This window comes from Vombatus ursinus, unplaced genomic scaffold (genome assembly GCF_900497805.2).
Source record: "Vombatus ursinus unplaced genomic scaffold, bare-nosed wombat genome assembly UNPS02004573.1, whole genome shotgun sequence".
Classification (NCBI taxonomy): Eukaryota; Metazoa; Chordata; class Mammalia; order Diprotodontia; family Vombatidae; genus Vombatus; species Vombatus ursinus.
This window is the reverse complement of record NW_020944351.1, coordinates 1,232,665-1,252,377: the sequence shown is the minus strand read 5'-3', so window position 1 is coordinate 1,252,377 and position 19,713 is coordinate 1,232,665. Positions and strand designations below refer to the sequence as shown.

The 19,713-nt window shown below is 38.7% G+C and overlaps 1 protein-coding gene across 2 annotated transcripts in view; it reads left to right on the top strand.

Annotated features, from left to right (window-relative positions):
• PHF6 (PHD finger protein 6) overlaps positions 1–5,558 on the top strand; it is a 35,223-nt gene extending 29,665 nt beyond the window's left edge. For both annotated transcript variants that reach the window (XM_027837859.1, XM_027837865.1), the window contains exons 10-11: positions 1,926–2,055; positions 2,352–5,558. In XM_027837859.1, the coding sequence (XP_027693660.1) occupies positions 1,926–2,055 (130 nt within the window). In that variant the 3' untranslated portion in view covers positions 2,352–5,558. The remainder of the gene's footprint in view (positions 1–1,925; positions 2,056–2,351) is intronic.
• Positions 5,559–19,713: the final 14,155 nt, after the last annotated feature.

Here is a 19,713-nt window from a genome sequence, read left to right as displayed (position 1 = left end):
TTCTACCCTGGCTCTACATGCCTGGGGAGAGAATTCCATCTGGGCGCCGTATTAGCCTATTTTCTCTGGGTCTTCTGATATTGCTGGGCCTATGCACTGATGGTGGGTTTCCATATTGGAGCAGCATTGCCACCTACCTATTCCATCAGATTTTTCTGCAGCTGCTTTGCCCACAGATAGGGAAAAGCGGGCATTCATTCACTGCTCTGACTTCTCCCCTATCCTATCCAAAGTAGAGTTAGCTGTCATCTTTTCATTGACCAAACTGGTTGATGGTTTGCTTCTGAGAAAAGTCAAGTATGTTATTACTTGCATAGGCTTGGCTTGTAACTATCCTGTTTATTCAGTATCTGACAACCTGGGTAGCAAAATATTCAGGTAAGCAGGTTGTTAGGGTCACCGTGCAGGGTCTAATTCTTGCTCACAAAATTGATCTGTTTATAATGTTATTTGCTAACATGGAAACTTAGAATGTATTTTTATTCCTCTTAGAAGAAGATAATCTTTATTTATCTGATGTACTAGAATTACTGATGAAAATAACACTGTCCCACCTACATTGATTTCTTTGAATTGATTGGCAAAACTTATTTCAGTTTGACTTCTAAACTGGGCACTAGGAATTGCGATTTGCCTGTCCCCTTTTTGGTCCCACATTCAGACTGGGTTCTAAAAGCCTGCTGTGTTCTTTAAATGGACTCTGAATTCTGTTTTTCACAGAAAATACTTAGATCCCAGAAGAGAACCAGGATACAAGAGGAGTTTTGTAGGACGGGCAGAAGCGTGGGTGTTACCCAGGTTTAAGTAGGGGAGATGACAGGGACTCTGTATCTGCATCAAGGATCTTAAGAATGAAGCAATGTCTTGAGATACCTCCTAAGGTTAAACTCTTGTCCTAACTCCATTTTAAGATTTGGAGTGTTCTCTCATTTTCTCATTCCCAAGATGCAGTATTTTTTTTTAATTTTTTATTTTTTTTTTTGGCTAGGCTTTGGGGTTAAGTGACTTGCTCAGGGTCACACAGCTAATAAATGTTATGTGTCTGAGGCTAGATTTGAACTCAGGTCCTCCTGAATCCAGGGCCAGTGCTCTATCCACTGCGCCACCTAGCCACCCCTATCTGTATATTTTTAAAGGAAAAAAAGTGTTGTAATGAGTCAAACTAGTTAAATCAGATTCCCATGCCCCTCCCCCCCGCCGCCTTTTATCTCTTTGAATTATGAGGAAAATTGACTTATGTTTGATTTAACATAAATAACTTCTAAGTTCCACTCCCTGCAGAGCATTTTGGTATATGGAATCTTTTTTTTCATTTTCCTTCTGTTCTGTCTCCCTACTAAGACTTTATGTTTATAAGCTTATCATATTTGATCATCCCTTATTTTGGGTCATAGCTGCAAGAGAGCATTCTATAAACTGTGTAATGCCACCACCTTGAGGGATTCATGTACCTTTTTATGCTCCTTTGTGCAGTTGGCCCTAAAGGCTGTACTCAGACCATCCCTATACTTTTTTGGGGTGGAAGGATATTAATTGGAATGAGTAATCATCTCTTCAGGGGTACATGAGAAGGAGGCCAGATCACCTTAGCAATTATTTTTGATAAGATAATTATTCAAATTAGCTTCAGAACTAATTGCCTTACTGATATCTGAAGAATGAAATTAAGTTCTATCAAATGGTAAACTGCTGAGCATAATGGAAATAGCTCGTTTATTACTGTCTAAAAGGCATACAAGCACCCCTGTAATTGATGTATCCCATTTATATGTATACCTACCTTCAACAGTGTAAAAGAGCAGGCCAATTTCACCCACTAATAGTAACATATCATGGGTTCTCAACAGTAGAAATCATATGTCATCTACTATTTCATCTAACTTTGTTTCCTGATGAATTTCCTCTTGTTGCTTTCATTGCTCTAGACTATACTGTAAAAACCATAGTGGAAATGATGAACGAGATGAAGAAGATGAAGAACGAGAAAGCAAAAGCCGGGGAAAAATAGGAAGTGATCCTAGTGGCTTCCCTCAGCAGCAACTCAATGGAAACTAGGTATGGAAGTTATTCCTGATACAGAGATGCCCATCATTCAGTGTGTTACTGACATGACTAAAATCAGGCAGATTCAAAAATACTAATGTGTTTAGTTGACAGCATGTTATTAGAGAATCCCTTAGGCTCGAGGAAGGTTCTGTAACCTTAGCTGATTTTGTAACAGTTTTAAAAGAGAGCAAGTGAGCCATTTCATCAATAAATGTAGATATAATGTCAAATTTGTAAGATACTCTTTTTTTTTTCCTGTTTTCTCTATTTTAAATTTACAATTGTTTTCATCATCTTTTGAACAGGTTCAAGGGACAGAGAGTTAGAAAACTGGGAATGAATAAGACATCCATAACTACTATTCTTTTTCACTGTTTTCTAAAATCAGAAAGGGTTAGGAACTTTCTACTGCCTGACGCTATTAGATCCTCCATTGAGCTGCCTGAGATGTTCATGTGTGTGAGCCTTCAATAAGTGGCAGAGTTTTACTTGTTGATATTATGTAGTTTGTAGTCTGCAGTGTCTGGAAAAAAAAAATAGAAACACTCAATGATATGTACAGTGTCAAAAGTTAAGGCAGACATTGAAATGAACTAAGCTCTATTTCTGGACTGAATAAAATTCTAAGATCTGGAACATGTAAAATGTTAGTGGATTCAGTATCAAGGAAAAGTTGAAGCTAGTTGTACTTCACATTGCAGACGTGGCCAGGGTGACAGCACAGTTAATTATGAGTTTTGTGATTTCTCTACACACGCAAACAATTGAGGCTACAAAGGAAGATGGCCTCTTGTTCTTCCTCTCTTTGCTTGGAAAGCACATGCAGAAAAGAATTTTTCTTTACCACAAAGTGTGCTAAATAAAGATTTTTCAGTTTGTTCCAGTTGAAGTTGTTCCCACTTACCAGCATGGACTCCAAGCAACTGGTGAGCTCCAGTGCTTACGCCAAAGGGCTGTGTGTATTTTCCTTTTCTAACTCCTGTTGCCTCCCTGCCTTGCCCATACACCTTTCGTCTTTCCAAAATATACCAACAGCTTTGGGCAAAAATGGTTGAAATCTTTATACTAACATATGGAAGCAGCAAATTAAACCTCCTTGAAATTTAAAGGGTCATTATTCACTGAGGAATTTAGCCACCGTGTCTGAAACCCACACCTCTCAAGTGCCCTGTTGTATGGAACACTTCGCATATTGGTCCCAAGTATGAAAGTAGGTCTTGTGTGCTATAGGAATAATAAAGACTCTTTTCATAAAGCAGCAGTATTTCTTTTGAGTATGTGACCACTATTTTAGAAACCGTATTTAACATTTTTGACTTTTTTGAGTCATTGCTTTGATTTTTATGCCCTACTGTTATCTTGTGTGTGTAGGGCTGGCTCCGTGTGCTCCTGATTGGTGATTCCTTAGGTGGGGGTTAATCAGTGGCTAACTGCTCAGTTCTCTTAAAAGAGTATTTTTCCACTGGCCCTTCTAGTGAATGATAAGGATAGTTTCTTGCATTTACTTATTGAAGCACATGAGTACATTTCTTTCTAATAAAACCAAAAAACCTTTGTGGTCTGCCTGATACTACCATAGCACCTCAGTAGCAAGGTAGGAATTCTGATTTTCTACATTTGAAGCAAATCGACAAGCAAGACACATTGACAACTTGACTGTACATTGAGAAGATTATTCTGCAGCTGATATAAACAGTTCCTTTTTTATGTAACAGGTGAAAACTTACACTGTGCTTAAGATTTTGTTGCTTTTTTACTGTTAGTATTTTAAAGCCACGTTTGTCAAATATATTTTCACGCATATACTTAAAACAAGGGACCCAATTATGGCTATAGTCAAACTTCTTTTTTTTCTTTTTTGCCTCTTTTTGTTCTAGAAGGATAATGTAGTTTTAGTAGGAGCTTGTCCTGTAGGTTATGAATGTTTTCTTTTTGTTCTAAATATGCCATTGATTTTTTTTTGTAAATATGATTTTCAAAATTAAACATGACTTGAATTGCAATGACAGATCTCTAGATAATTGTTTACCAAGGTATGTGACTTTTCCCCTAAAAGATCTGTACTTCATGAAGTTTCTTATAACAGGTTGAAAATGGATTAGTCTAAATCTTGAAATCACTGTGTCCAGATCACTTTTTTATATTGTGTGCCACAGGCATGGCTTACCCATGGAACAGAACACCTTCATTTCTGGACAACTACTGTATTGCTTTGAATTAAGGAAAATGTAAGGTGTTTTGGGTATTATGGCCAGTCTAATATAATTATTGTATAAACAAGGACTTTCAATGCTCTAGGTGTCAATTGCTGGATTTGGTCTTTAGTAAAAATTTAAGTGTGTCTGAGTTTCTTCAATCCATTCTGTGCCACTAGCAACCAGCATAGCACTTTACCTTTGGTTGACAGAACAAGTGGCTGGCTACCTATTCTTTCACTGTGGTGTGATGATTTGGCTAAATGATTTTTCATTCGTAATAAAATGTAGACTAAAGTCACATGAAAAATCACTTTGGGTCATAAACCTACAATATTCTAATTCTCTTCATATTTTTGTCATATGCTGAGTCAAAGTGCCTTACAATGTAAAAATTGTACAGTACTTATGTTCCCAATATCATCTTCTGGGTAGTAATTACATTGTGGTGTCAATATTTAGAAAAATGTACCTCAGCAGTGTATTTACTATACATCTCTTATGTCCTTAACTGTACTTTTATTAAGCATGAAAATTATTTGATCAGTATACAGCATCGACATAATTTTAAAAGCAAACAATACTGCCATTACTGTCTTTTATGCGTATTTTAGCTTGGAATTTTAAAGAGTGTCTTTTTCTTTTCTTTTTTTTTTTTTTAAAACAGTGTAATCTTTGCAAGCATATATTGAAGATTATTCTGGAGCATTTACTGCCTTACCAGAAATGTTAGTAAAGAAAGTTCTTTATAGTAGAAAGATAGACTTGAATTTCTGTACTTTTAATAAGACCTATTCGTTCCTAGAAAAGAAAACAATTTAATGGGTGTGTTTTACTTTCATTTCACAATTTTAAAGACTACAACTGAAAATAATTTATTTCCAAGATCTCTAATAATTTTAAGATTTCAGTCATTTCTTGCTCAGGAGTGCATCCTATTACTAGGCAAGTAATAATATAGATCTTCCATTGAGTCAACCTTTATATACATAAATAGATGCACATGAAATAATCATCAGCGAAATATCAATTTTATCTCAAAACAAACTAGAGAGGATCCTGGTGTGGTGCTTTTTGAAAAGCACTGAAGTTTGTTTAGACCACAGCCTGTAGCTTTTGCTCTCACGTACATCTACACTAAATACTAAGACAAGGAATGTGTTATGGGGTTTCAAACAAACAAAAACATTCCTCTCAACTATGTTATGTATATTTTGTTCTTGTTCTGTTGGCTTTTATTTCCAAAATTGTAGTTTGCAGTATTAGTTTCTTTTTATTGGTATTCTTGCATATATTCAATAAATGAGTTAAAACTTTCTTATTGGCATATGTCTTTTTTATGAGAGCATATGATAAGCTTATGGTTTCGCTCTATGAGCCATTATGTGTTGAATTCCTCTTAGCCTTGCATTATTTTGTGGTGAGATAGTTACAGTTTAATAACTGTTTGCTAACCATTTGTGGGAGGAAGGAAAATGCAAGGGTTAAGAATGTAAAGCACTATTGAAAGATCAACTGCTCTTTCTGTATCCTTCAGTATTAGAATCGTATCATTTTGGCCCAAATAAAGTGTTTTTATTTCTTTTGAAAATTCAGTGAAAGTTCCCCTCCTTCATCTCTCTCCTGCCCCAACCTCCATTACATCTTGACCTATTAGTACATGGATTTAGATATACTTGACTATATGTTCATGGGGACGTTACTCTTATAATTGTTATGATACAGTAAAAATCTGATACTAACCAGGTTATATGATGGCTATTAGTCCAATCTTCCCAATGTTAAAAAAAAGGGGGGGGAAGAGGAGGGGGCACTTCACTTTTATCAGTTCTAAATTTCCATCGATGCTAGGGCTGGCTTGACACTATGTGCAAAGGGTATGTTTGCTCAAAGTGACAGTACCGCAGATAGGGAGCAGATGTTTTATGTGTTCACTTATGTTTCCTCGGATTCTTCCCAACCTGACCTGCTGACTGACCTCAGGCGGGTGTGCAAGCATTGATCAAGGCAGCAAATTATACAAAACAGGTCCTAATTAATACAAGAACATGACAAAGTGTCTTGCTGTGTGTTGGTATGCTTTAGTGCATGAAGATTTCTTGATATTTTATGTGAAAATCCTATTTTGATCATATTTTTAATGAGCAGTCAGGATATGGATAAACAGTTGGTTTTTTTAAACTTAACTATGAATGAGCCTACTGTCTAATTACCTGCCTGCTTCAGTGGACTTCTCTCTAGTCACTGATAATGTGACTGAACTCATTCCTCAATAGTTAGCGTATTCTCACTCCATCATGTTTTCCTCATCCCAGTGATTCTGAACTCCACCAGTAGTCATTACACAAACCCCATTTCCTATCACCTACCCACTCCCTTATTCCCATCCCCCTCAACCCTAGCCCCTCAATGACCCACTGGAAATCTGCCTACCCCTACCACTGGAGCATCTGTCTGCTCCATAGTTAACAAACTTGTTTTCATCTTAAATGTTTTCCTTTCTTATTCCTTCCATCTTCCAGCACTCAACGAGTTCTCATAACCTTTTAATGACATAGCATCCCTGGCTACCCTTTCCAGTACCAATTCACTCATACCTATCAACTTACTGGTTTTGTTTGTTTGTTTGTCTGGGGGGGTGTCAGAATACTTCATTGCCACTTTCAAATTCTCCCTCTACCACCATCACTCAGCAACCTCTCTTCCTTTGAGATTCATTCAATCCATATTTATTACCCAATCAAGATTGTAGTAGCTGTTACTTACCAAACCCTAGGACACTCTCCTTTCTTCCTCAGTGAGTTCAAGTGCCTTTCACTTCACCCAAACTCGTCCTCATACTAGAAGACTTCAACATATATAATGATGCTCCATCAAACATATTAATTTGCCAGTTACTCAACTTAATCATTTTCCACTACCACTCTTCTGCCTTACCTCAGCTACACACAGAGACGGTCATGCCCTTGGTCTTTCCATTGGCCAAAAGTATTTCACTTACATGTTCATGAATACTGAAATTCTTTTATATGATCATAATCATTCCATATTTCTCTATATCTTACAGCCCTTTTGCTCTTTGTCCTCACCATGACTCCAATCCCTGCCCTCTCAATTTTCCCAGGCCATTACCCCTGGCACTGGCTACAGTATCATCCCTTTCTTATTGGCCCTGTGGTGACCGTGTTCAACTGTACACTATCCTCTGTACTCCCTTGCTCTTTTATCCTTCACTGATCATGTATTGCTAAGCCTCAGCCTTGACTTATTCCCTCCTCCAGCTGCCTTTCATTCCATTCATACACTGCTGAGTGGAGATAGAAAAAAATCATGAAACCATGCTGACTGAGTCCACTACAATATATGTTATATAATCTCAACTGGGACTTCACTGCAGCAAGGCAATCCTTTTTCACCTCCCTAGTTCTCTAGTAAATGGCTTTACGAGACCTTTTCATCCTTCCTCAAGCCTCCCATGGCACCCCTTCCTTCAGCTAATAACGTATTTCACTTTTTAAAATTGAGGCTATTCTTTGAGAGCTCCCTTTTCTCCCCTCCTCCTCATCTCACATCACCCAGATGTCTTCCCCCACTCTCCTCCTTCACCTCTGTCTTCTGAAGAGATGGCCTTTTTCACCTCCCAAACAGATTCACTGTCTCACTCACCACAGCAGCTTTTCCCAAACTCTGTCATCCCAAAGAAACCCCTCTTTATAAACCCTTAATCCAATTCCATCTCATTTTCTCCAGCAGAGTGCCCCCTCTATCATTCCCACTCATTCATTTTTACTCTCCCCCAATTACTGGCTACTTCCCTGCTGACAACAAACACATCCAGTCTCTTCTATCCCTAAAAAAGTGTTGATTCAACCATCCTCTCTAGCTATTGTCCTGTATCTTTCCTCCCTTTCATTGCCAAATTCCTTGAGGAAGCTATCTACAGTCAATGCCTCTACTATCTCCTAAACTCTTCATTCTGATTTCTGATATCATTTAACTGAAACTGCTTTTTTCAAAATTATCATTGATCTCTCATAATTACAAAATAGGAAGGCCTTTTCTCACCCCACATCCTTCTTGACCTTTCTACAGCCTTTGGCATTATTTATCACCCTTTTCTCATGGATACTTCCTGAGTTTTTGTTACACTGCATTCTTTTGGTTCTCCTCCTGCCTTTCTGATCCCTCAGTCTCTTTAGCTGGTTATTCATCCAGGTCACACCCAGTAACCATGGGTATCCTCTAAGACTCTTATCCTCTCATCCTGAGCCCTCTTCTCCCTATATACTATGTCATTTGGTGATCTCATGAGCTCCTTTGGGTTGAATTATTATCCTTATGGAAGTGATTCCTAGATCTTCACATATAACCCTTATTATAATATATAATCTTCATATTTAACTCTTTCCCGGAGTTATGGTCCTGTTATCATCAGCTGCCCATTGAACATCACTGGATGTCAACATATACTTCTACCCATCAAGTGCATATCCCACAGACATCTTAAACTCAACATGTCCAAAACTGAATTCATTACCTTTTCCTCACTAAACCCTCTCCCTTTCCAAACTTTCTGTTACTTCCCAGGGCACCACCATCCTACCAGTCCCCCAGGCTCACAACCTAGGTGTTTTCAATTTCTCACTCTCACTTGCACCCCATATCTAGTCTGTGCCAAGCCCTATCAATTCTCTTTTCAAAACATCTCTTTGATGCACCCCCTTCTCTCCTCTGACACTGCCACTGCCCTCACCCTGGTGCAGGCCCTCATCACCTCACATCGGGATTACTGCACTTGCCTGCCGGTTGATCTCCCTGCCTCAAGTCTGTCTCCTCCAGTCCATCCATTCAGCTGCCAAAGTGATCTTTTTAAAGTACGGGTCTGACTACGTCACCCTCTACCTACACAATAAATTCCAGTGGCTCCTTCTTACCTCCAGGATCACATATAGAACCTGTTTGGCATTTAAATCCATTCATAACCTGGCCCCTTCCCACCTTTCTAATACTCATATTTTATTTCCCTCTTCCTACTCTTATCCAGTGACACTGGCCTCCTCCTTGTTTCTTTCCTGACTCTGCATTTTTACTGCCTGTCCCTTCCTTACCTGAAATGGTGCCCTTCCTCATCTCTGCCTCAGCTTCACTGGTGTCCTTCAAAACCTAGCTCAAATCCTACTTTCTGCAAAAGGTCTTTCCAGATTTCCCTCAATGCTAATGCCTTTCCTCCATTGATTATCCCAAATTTGCCCTGTCTGTATCATATATATGTAGTTATTTGTATGTTGTTCCCCAATTATAATGTGAGCTCCTTGAGAGCAGAGATTTCCCCTCTCCATTTTTTTTCTTTTTAAAGCACAGACTTTTTTTTCAGTTTCAGATTCTTCTCCTTCCCCTCCCCCTCCCCCACCCAATGAGAAGGCAAGAAAGACAAAACTCATTGCAAATATGTGTAAATGTGCAAAACAAATTTCCAAATTAGCCATGTTCAGAAAGAAAAAAACAAGAAAAAAAATATGCATCAGTTTGCATTCTTGAGTCTATCAGTTCTCTATCTGGAGCTGGACAGCATGTTTCATCATGAATCCTTTGGAATTATAGCGGGTCATTATGTTGATCAGAATTACTGAGTCTTTCAAAGTTGATTATCTTTACGATATTGTTACTGTGTAGATCTGGTTCTATTCACTTCACTTTGCATCAATTCATATGTGTCTTCCCAGGTTTCTCTGAAACCATCCCCTTCATCATTTCTTACAGCACAGTAGTATTTCTTCACCTTCATATACGACAGCTTGTTTAGCCATTCCCCAAATGATGGACATCCCCTCAGTTTCTAAGTCTTTGCTACTTCAAATAGAGCTGCTATAAATATTTTTGTACATATGGATCATTCTCTTCTTTTTTTGTTGTCTTTGGAGTATAACCCAAGTGATGGTATTGCTGGGTTGAAGAGTATGCACGGTTTAATAACCCTTTCCAGATTTTTTTTCCAGAATGGTTGAACAAATTCAGAGTTCTACCAACAGTGCATTAGTGTGCCTGTTTTTCCATATTCCCTTTAGCATTTGTCATTTTCCATTTTTGTCATCTTAGCCCGATGGGTGTGAGGTGGTACCTCAGAGTTTTAAATTTGCATCTCTCAAAATATTGATGATTTAGAGCATTTTTCCATATGGCTGTTGATAGCTTTGATTTCTTCCTCTGAAAACTACCTATTCATATCCTTTGACCACTTATCAATTAGGGAATGGCTCTTATTGTACATTTGACTCAGTTCTCTATATATTTTAGAAATAAGACCTTTATTAGAGAAGCTGGCTACAAAGATTTTTTTCCCCAAATTTCCTGCTCTTCTAACTTTAGCTGCATTGGTTTTGTTAGTACAAAATTTTTTAAATTTTATATAATCAAAATTATCCATCTTATCTTCTATACCTCTGTCTACCTCTTCTTTGGTCATGAACTTTTCCCTATCCATAGGTCTTTCAGGTAATTTCTGTCAAGCAGGTACTGTTTTACCTTTCTTTGTATCCCTAGCGATTAGAACAGTGTTTGGTACATAGTAGCTTCTTAATAAATGCTTCTCAACTTGGCCTAATGAAAGCTCTGGTTTTCTTTAAAGTCATCTGTGCCCAATAAGGGGTATTCCAAAGCAAAAGTACAAAGCATCACAGAGCTAGAAGAGACCTTAGAGCTTATCTAGCCCATTTCTGCCATCTTACAGTTGATAAAAAGCTTGATGGCGCTTCCTAGAAAAATTCTCAAAGTTGGTCCATTTCTAGAATGGTAAAAGTTTTTTCAGTGTGTCCAATGTGCTGATTTGGCTTACCTTTTAAGTGACCCTACTTCAGTGCCTCATCCTTGGGTTCTTTAAGTATATGCCTGTGGAGCACAAGCTCTAATGAGTCCTACCAAACTGGAATAGATAAGCCTGGCAACAGGTAACACATCTGTTGGTACAAAGACGCAGCCTAAGTAAATTCATCCCAGTGGCACAGTGCATAGAGCACTGGGTCTGGAGTCAGAAAGACCTAAGTTCAAATCTGGCCTCAGACATTTACTAGCTGTGTGACCCTGGGTAAGTCATTTTATCTCTGTTTGCCTCGGTTTTCTCATCTATAAAGTGGGGATAATAACAATAGCTCCTACCTTCCAGGGTTATTGTGAAGATCAAATAAGATAATCATTAAAAAGCATTTAGCACAGTGCCTGGCACTTAGTAAGTGCTATATAAATGTTGTTATTATTATTATTAATACTATTGTTAGAGAGGTTCATCATCAGGTTGGCTACAAAGGGATGAATTTTTCAGCCATACATCTCTAAAGACCATACATTAAGTTTTTTAGGTTATCATCTACAAAGGTAGAGGGAATGGCCATACTGATGAAATTCCAAAGCCTTTGAGAACATTGCCTACAATAGCCACATGTACAATATGTAGCTAGTGGCCTTTAGATCTTTGCTTCAGAAGTCAGCAGTTCAATTCTGCTGCTTATCTGTTATTACACCCCTGCCTGCCATGTGCTATTACATGGCCCTCTGGCCATATGCTCTAACAAAAGGAAATCACCTTCACTACTAAGGTATATAGGGGACTTGCTCCCTTTTCATTTAACCAAATACTGAAAAGAATAAACCCCATTTTTTCATAGTACTTAATTCAAAAAAACTTCAGTTCCAATAATGTGATCAGTACCCTATAAATATTTAGGCTAGGGCAGGAGTTCTAGGTCTCAGGGGTCCACAGATAAATTTCGGGGGGGTGCATGAACTTGGAAGGGGAAAAACTTAGATCTTTCTTTTCATTAACCTTGAACTGAAATTTAGCATTTCCTTTAATTATTGAAATACATTATTCTGAGGAGTCCATAGGCTTTACCAGACTATTCCCAAAGGGATACAGGACACAAAAAAAGTTAAGATTACCTGAAATAGATGTTTTCTTTTGGGCCAAGCACATTAGACTGCTTTAAAAAATTTTTAATGGTGATTGTGTTAGAGAAACAGTACCATGGAGTGGAGTCAGAATACTTGACTTCCAGGCCCCGCTCCACCATTTAACTAACTCTCCAAACCTCTTAAAATGAGGGGGAGAGGGTCGTTAAACACGGACTACTTCCTCCCTCCTGTGATTGTGAGACAAGTGCCCTAGAGATGTGAATAGCTATTTCAGCAAATCATCAAGAAATGGCAAGATTTCACCAGATCTTTTGTCCTTTCCACTGACATTGGCAAAATGGCGGTGGAAGGGGGCTACTATCTTGTAAAAAGCACTGAAGGAAATTGATGGCATCCTTGATGCTCAGTCTAAATCTTTTAAGGCTAAGTTTACATAGCATGCATCTCAAAGTTGGATAGGGCTGTGCCACTTTTTAGCTGTGTGACCTTGGGCATACATGCTCTGGAAGTAATGAACACAGTGGATGACATTTAGGATTCAGAAAGAGCACTTGGCCAAACTGAATGAAATGAAGTTGTTTCCCTACTCCGAGCCTCAGTTTCCTCCTCTTTACATAGGAATGATAATGCTTGTATCCCCTGCTTCAGGGGTGAAAAAAAGGCTTTAAACCTTCAAACTAGTCAGTGCTGTAGGAACTAGAGTACATTTTAAACTCTTGAAGCCCTAGTTTCTATCTATGAAAGGGTTAAGGTTAAAAGGTTTTCCCTCTTATTTATTATTAACAGCAATATTTTAAGGTTTGGCAGCAGGGAGCTGCTGGAGCATTTCCCTTCGCCCTCCCTTCTGAAGTGGAACAAATTGCCCAGCTGTTCCTTGAGTCCATATAGACTCTTTGCTCCATACGTGCAAAATTAAATGTGGTAGACTGTTCAGTACACTTGAAGTGTTATGTATGTACTGTTCTAGTGAAAGGATCAAATGACCCTCCTCTGCAGGGTGATGTTTCTTATTCCTAAGGTTACAATTAGGTCTAACAACTGGTCAGTTTAAAAAAGAATATGATTTTAAAAAAAAATAGTTGGTTGATTAAATTTTTCACTTTTCAGCTGAAGATTTTTAGCAGAGACTTAACCTGAGTGTCCAGGAAAAAAAAAAAGGATTTCCTATAGGTAGCATTTTCATTGATTTTCCTTTTTAAAAAAGTTTCTTTTATTCATTTATTTTTAGCTATGTACTTATAAAATAAGCAAAGATAATGCTACCTTCAATCAACAAGCATTTATTAAGCACCTACTATATTCCAGGCACCATACTAGGCACTGGAGATACTAGTATATAGAATGAAACATTCCCTACTGGCAAGAGGCCTGCATTCTCATGGAAGAGACAGCAAGTACATATATAAAGTTAATAAATACACATCTATACAAACATAAAGTAGTTAGATACAAGGTAGTTTGGGAGGGGGTACTAGCAATTTGGGGGAATCAGGAAAGACATAATGCAAAAGATGGTATCTGAGCTGCATCTTAAAGAAAGAGGGGGACTCTGAGTGCAGGTGTTGCAGAACTTTATTCCAGGCATAAGGCATGGCCAGTGCAAATACAGGGAGATGGGAGATTGGAGTGTCATGTGTGAGAACTGGAGAAGAGAAAAATGTGGCTGGATCACAGAGTGTAGGAGGGGGCATAATGTCCATTAAGGCTGGAAAGATATTTGGGGCCAGGCTTTAAAAGCTAAACAGAGGCATTTATATTTATCCTAGAGGTAGTAAGTCATTGGATGGTTGAGCGGAGGAATTGCATAGTTAGATCTGAGCTTAAGGAAAATACTTTGACAGCAATGTGTAGGATGTGCTTGCAGTGGTTAAGAGACTTGAGGCAGAGGGACCAAATAGGAGGCAGCTGCAATAATCTAGGTGAGAGATGATGTGGACCTGAATTACAGTGCTAGATGTATGAGTGGAGAGAAAGGGTTAGATTCAAGAGAGGTCATGAAGGCAGAAATACCAAGATTTGGCAAGTGAGTGAATAGATGGGATGAGGGAGAGAGAGGAGTCCAGGATAATGCCAAGATTATGAAAAGATGGTTGCACCTTAGACAGAAATGGGGGTGCTTTAGGAACAAAGATAATGAGTGTTTTAGACATGCCGAGTTGAAGATGTCTCTAGGACATCCAGTTTGAAATATCCAATTGCAATTTATGACATAGGACTAAGGCTCAGGAGAGAGACTGGGGCTGAATATGTAAAACTGAGAGTCCTCTACATAGAGATGGTACTTAATCTCATGAGAACTAATGAGGTTACTAAGAGAAAAGTATGAAGAGAAGAGAGCCCAGGACAGAACCTTGGGGGACACCCACAATTAGATGATGAGTCAGAAAACAAGACTGAAGAGTGATCAGACAGAAGGCATACCAGCAAAGAGCAATGTAACAAAAACCTAGAGAGGAGAAAGTATCCAGGAAAAGAGAGTCAGCAATGTCAAATGCTGTAGGCAGTTCCATAAGGATTAGTCCAGAGAAAAGGCCATCAGATGTGGAGATTAATTAATCATTGGTCACTTTGGAGAGAATATTTTCAGTTAAGTGATTGGATTAAAAGTCAGATTGGAAAGGGTTGAAGAACGAGTAAGAAGAGAGAATGTAAAGGTAGCATAACTTTTTCAAGGAGTTTGGATGAGAAAGGGAGGAGATAGAATGACAGCTTGAGGGATTGGAAGGTCCTAGGGAAAGGTTTTTTTTTAAAGGATGGGGAAAATGGGCATGTTTGAAGGCAGAGAAGGAACCAGTTGATAGAGGCTGAAGACTCAAGGGGCCTGGGGAGAGGAGATGATTCAGTCATCTGGAGAAGATGGGTGGGAATGGGCCCAAGTGCACATGTAGAGGAAAAGGGCCACCTTTTTGTCAGCAAGAGGGAGGAAGGAGAATGTCAAGGCATTTTGAGATCAAGAAAATAGGCAAAGAGGAAGCTTACATTGAACGGCCTGGGTTTTTTTTTTTGTTTGTTTGTTTGTTTTGTTTTTTCAGTAAAGAGGCAAGGCTGTCAGTTGTGAGAAAAGGAGCAAGGAGGAGATATGGGGGCTTCAGGAGGGAAGAAACTGTTTGGAACAGCTTCTATAGAGAATGAATGAAATAGGTAGTCAAAGAATGCAGCAAGGGCCCAATTTTGCTTGGATAACATGAATTTCTAATGTATCTGGGCAACGTGGTTGTGGGCTTTCCTCCAGCTTCATTCAGTGGCTCACGAGTAGAGGTGGAAGTGGGCAACAATGGGCATAACCCAGGGCCAAGACATGGCAAAGAAGAGCACTAATAGGTGCAAGGGACAAGGGATCCAAGAGCAAAGTAGAGGGTAGAGTTGAAATAGCAAACCGCTAACTTGGGTTTGGAGAGGGAAGTCAGAGCAGGGGCAATGGCCTGAGAAAGTACTAAGGGGTGGAAAGAATAGATGTCTCGATGACAGAGGAGAACAGGTGTAGGAGGGGGAAAGCACAGGGAGAGGTGGAATGATAGGAGGTTATGGTCAGCTAGGGGAATGTCAGAGTTTCTAATTAGGGAAGTGGAACATTTGTGAGTAAGCTCCAGATCTCGTGTATGACCATGCATGCCTATGTGTGACGGAGGTGGAATAAAGGGGTAGGTCATGGGGCTTCAAAAGGTTAAGGAAATGGAAGGCTAGGGGGTTTGAGGGACCATCTGCATAAATATTAAAGTCCCCTGGTGTACAGGCAGGAGTCAAGGAGGAGAGGAAAATGATGTCAGATGCTGAACTCCTTGAGAAAGAAGGGAGTTGGTATACCACCTGGGGGTCAGTATACTACCACCATAATTTCAACTGGGCTGAAAATTTAATTGTGTGGACTTGAAATGAAGAAAGATGACTGATAAAGGCAAAAGGAGAGTCTGGGAGTAATAGTGGGGAGCAAAGAGTATTCTGATGTTCCTCCTGAACCAGTGTTTGGCAGGGAGGAAGAGAGAAGTCCAGACAGTGCTGGAGAAGATAGGCGTGGAGGCATTGTCCTCAGAAGTGAGTCCGGTCTCCATGAAGGCTAAGTGGAGAGTATGAGTGAAAGAGGCCTAAAATGGAGGATTAATTCTCCATAAAATGGGGATTCCAACAGGGGGCAGTGGAGGGTGTGGGCACAGTTGGAATGTGACATGAGTGAGGTTGGGTTGAGGGGGGTGGTGATGAGAGAACAGAAGGAGGAGACAGGAGACAGTTTTTTTTTTCTTAAATGGCCTGTGATTGCAGTCATAAGAAGAGAAACAGGAAGAATGACAGGGATAATAGTGGGTGGCAGATGGGGAGAGAAGCTCACAGTCTCTAAGGGAGGATACAGAGGGTCTGGGTCTGTTTCTTCACCTAGAAGGTAGAGGTGAGGAGTGGGGAGTTAAAGGGGATGGTGAGTGGTGGTCTGGCCTGGCCTGAGCCTGGGCCTGGCTTCAAGCTAGGACCTGCCTTGAGCAGGTAGTGCTGCTCTCCTGTTCAGGGCGACTGGTGGAAGGGAGTGGAGAGGAGCAAATGGTTGAGGAGGTCCATGATGCCAACCCCTCCATGGCAGAGCCTGTTAGGCAATTCATTCCAGAAAAGGTGTAGAATTTCAAGGGAAATCATTAGAAAAAATATGAATGAAAGAGACCTTGCATTACCAGACCTCCAACTATATTACAAAGCAGTAATCACCAGCACTGTTTTATACTGGTTAAAAAACAGAAAAATAATGACCAAGCAAGGGATGGAAAGAATAACAGAAGATAAAATGGACAATTTTAAATTGTGCAAAATTTAAGAGGTTTTATACAAACATAACTAATGAAATTAAAATTAGGAGGTTAACAGATAACTGGAGAAAAAAATCTTTGTAGCAACTTTCTCTGATAATGATGTATAAGGAACTGATTCAAGTCGGTAAGAATAAAAGCCATTTCCGAGTAGATAAAAGGCCAAAGCACATGAACAGGCAGTTTTCAAAGGAAGAACAGCAACAGCCATATGAAAAAAAAATGCTCTAAATCACTAATAATTAGAGAAATACAAATAAAGGCAATTCTGAAATCCCACCTTATAACAATCAGATTAGCAAAGATGAGAAAAGGAAAATGACAGATGTTGGAGGAACTACAGGAAAACAGGCACACTAGTGCACTATTAGTGGAACCATCAATTGGTCCAGCCATTCTGAAAAGCAATTTGGAACTAGCCCCCAAAATCACTAAACTGCCCATACCCTTTGACCTGGAAATATCACCACTAGGCCCATACCTCCAAAAGGTTTAAAAAAAAAAAAAGAAAAGAAAAGGACCCATGTACAAAATTATTTATAGTAGCTCTTTTCAAAGAAGCAAAAAACTGGAAATGAAGGCAATGTCCGCCTATTACGGAATGACTAAACAAATTATAGTATATGAAATGTAGTGGAATATTATTGTGCCATAAGAAGTGATGAAATGGACATTTTCACAAGAGCCTGAGAAGATGTCTAAACTGATTCAGAGTAAAATGAGCAGGAGTAGGAGAACAATTTATATGATGACAATAGCATTTTTAAAAAAAAATACATCAAAAGCCTTTAGACTTTGATGAATGCAATTAAAAACCATGATTCTAGAGGACTAAAAATGGAACACACTACCTACCCACCTCCTGCCACAGAGATGATGGACTTAACATGAAAAATGAGAATACATTCTTAGACATGGCCAATGTGGGAATTAGTTTTGCTGGATTATATACATTACTTATAAAGGTTTCCTTTTTCTTTTTTTAATTATTCAGTGGGGGGGAGAGTAGAAGAGAGAGATAATAAATGTTTGAAAAATTCAAAACACATATAATATATGCATATACATGTTATGGTATATTAATGTAATGGAATATTATTGTGCCATCAGAAATAATGAAATGGACATTTTCACAAAAGCCTGATACATATAATAAGAAACAAAAAGATAGATCAGTGGAACAAACTTGATAAGCAAAAAATAGAAACAATCAAAAATAGTAGCCCAGTGTTTGATAAACCCAAGAACATAAATTATTGGGAGCATTCATTTGACAAGAACTGCTGGGAAAACTGGAAAGAAATTTGGCAGAAATTAAGTTTAGCTCAGCTTCTTAAACCATATACCAAAATAAACTCAAAATGACTACATAACCTGAATATAAAAATTCACCTAAAATTAGCTTTTATAGCTGTAGCTGGGGATGGGATGGGGGAAAGGGGGGAGGGGAATTCTTAACCAAACAAGAGATAGAGATTATAAAAGACAAAATAATAATTATATAAGATTTAAAAGATTTTGTGTGTACAAAATCAATGGAGAGGGAATAAGAAAAAATACTATCGAGTGGGAAAAATACTTGCATCAAATATTACTGACAAAAATCAACATACAAGGTGTGTAGGGAACTGACATAAAATAAACACAGGGTGTTACAAAAGTCTTAGGGTAGTTTTGAGCTTTAATAGCTAACTGGCAGTGTGCAAAATGAAACCTCAGAATTATCTAAATTTGTTTTTGAATGATCATTATGATTTACAATATTTTGAAACGCATTTTTGTCATTTGACCCCCTCGTCTATTAGGGAATGGCTCTTGGTTGGATATACAAGGTGTCCCAAAAGTCTTAGTGCGGCCTTAAACTAAATATTAGGGCCTCACTAAGACTTTTGAGACACCCTGTTTGTACAAGAGCCATTCAAAAACATGCTCTGAATCACTAAGAGTAAGAGAAATGCAAATTAAAACAAATCTGAGGTCTGCCTTCTTCACATACTGCCAATTAGCCAAGACAAAAATGGGAATAGTCAATGTCGTCTAGCCTATGGGAGACAGGCAATTAACACACTGTCTGTGGAGCTCTCAATTGGTTTAACTCTTCTGAATATCTGTTTGGAAATATGCAAGATAAATGACTAAACTGTCTAAACCTTTTGACCCAGCAATGCTACTACCTGTATAATGCCCCCAAGAAAGTCAGGCGGAAAAAAAGGTCTATATACAAAATCACCCATTCCATAGTGAGCATATATCAAACTCAAGAATGTGGGTTCGGAGGCAATTGCACACCTTCCTAATTCAGCATTTGTTTTTTTCCCAATTCTCCCCCAAATGAATCTTTTGAGCTGATTGATTATGTGGCTTTTTTTCAATGATTCATTTCTTAAAGTGATGGGCTTCAAAACTCCCAAGTATAACTGTTCTTCTGTATTCTTAAATGATATGGGCTAAACATGGGCTTACTCTAAAAGCTGATTTCCAAATATTCCTTTTCTTTAACAAGGTTTATAGAACTCACTTTTACAGAGAACTTTTGGGGCTTGCTTCCAGGGTACTTTTCTTGCAATAGTCTTATACATTAGGTAATAAAAAGATTATTTACCTATTTTTCAGAAGTGGAAATTGGGGCATGCAAATGATTCATCCAAAGTGCCATAGACTGACTCTTGGGCCAGTGTTCTTTCCACTACACCCTCAATGAAGAGGCCTATTTTTAAGTTCTGCATAGCAGGCATAGGTTATAAATTGACTTTTGATTTAGCATTAGCTTAAAACATTTC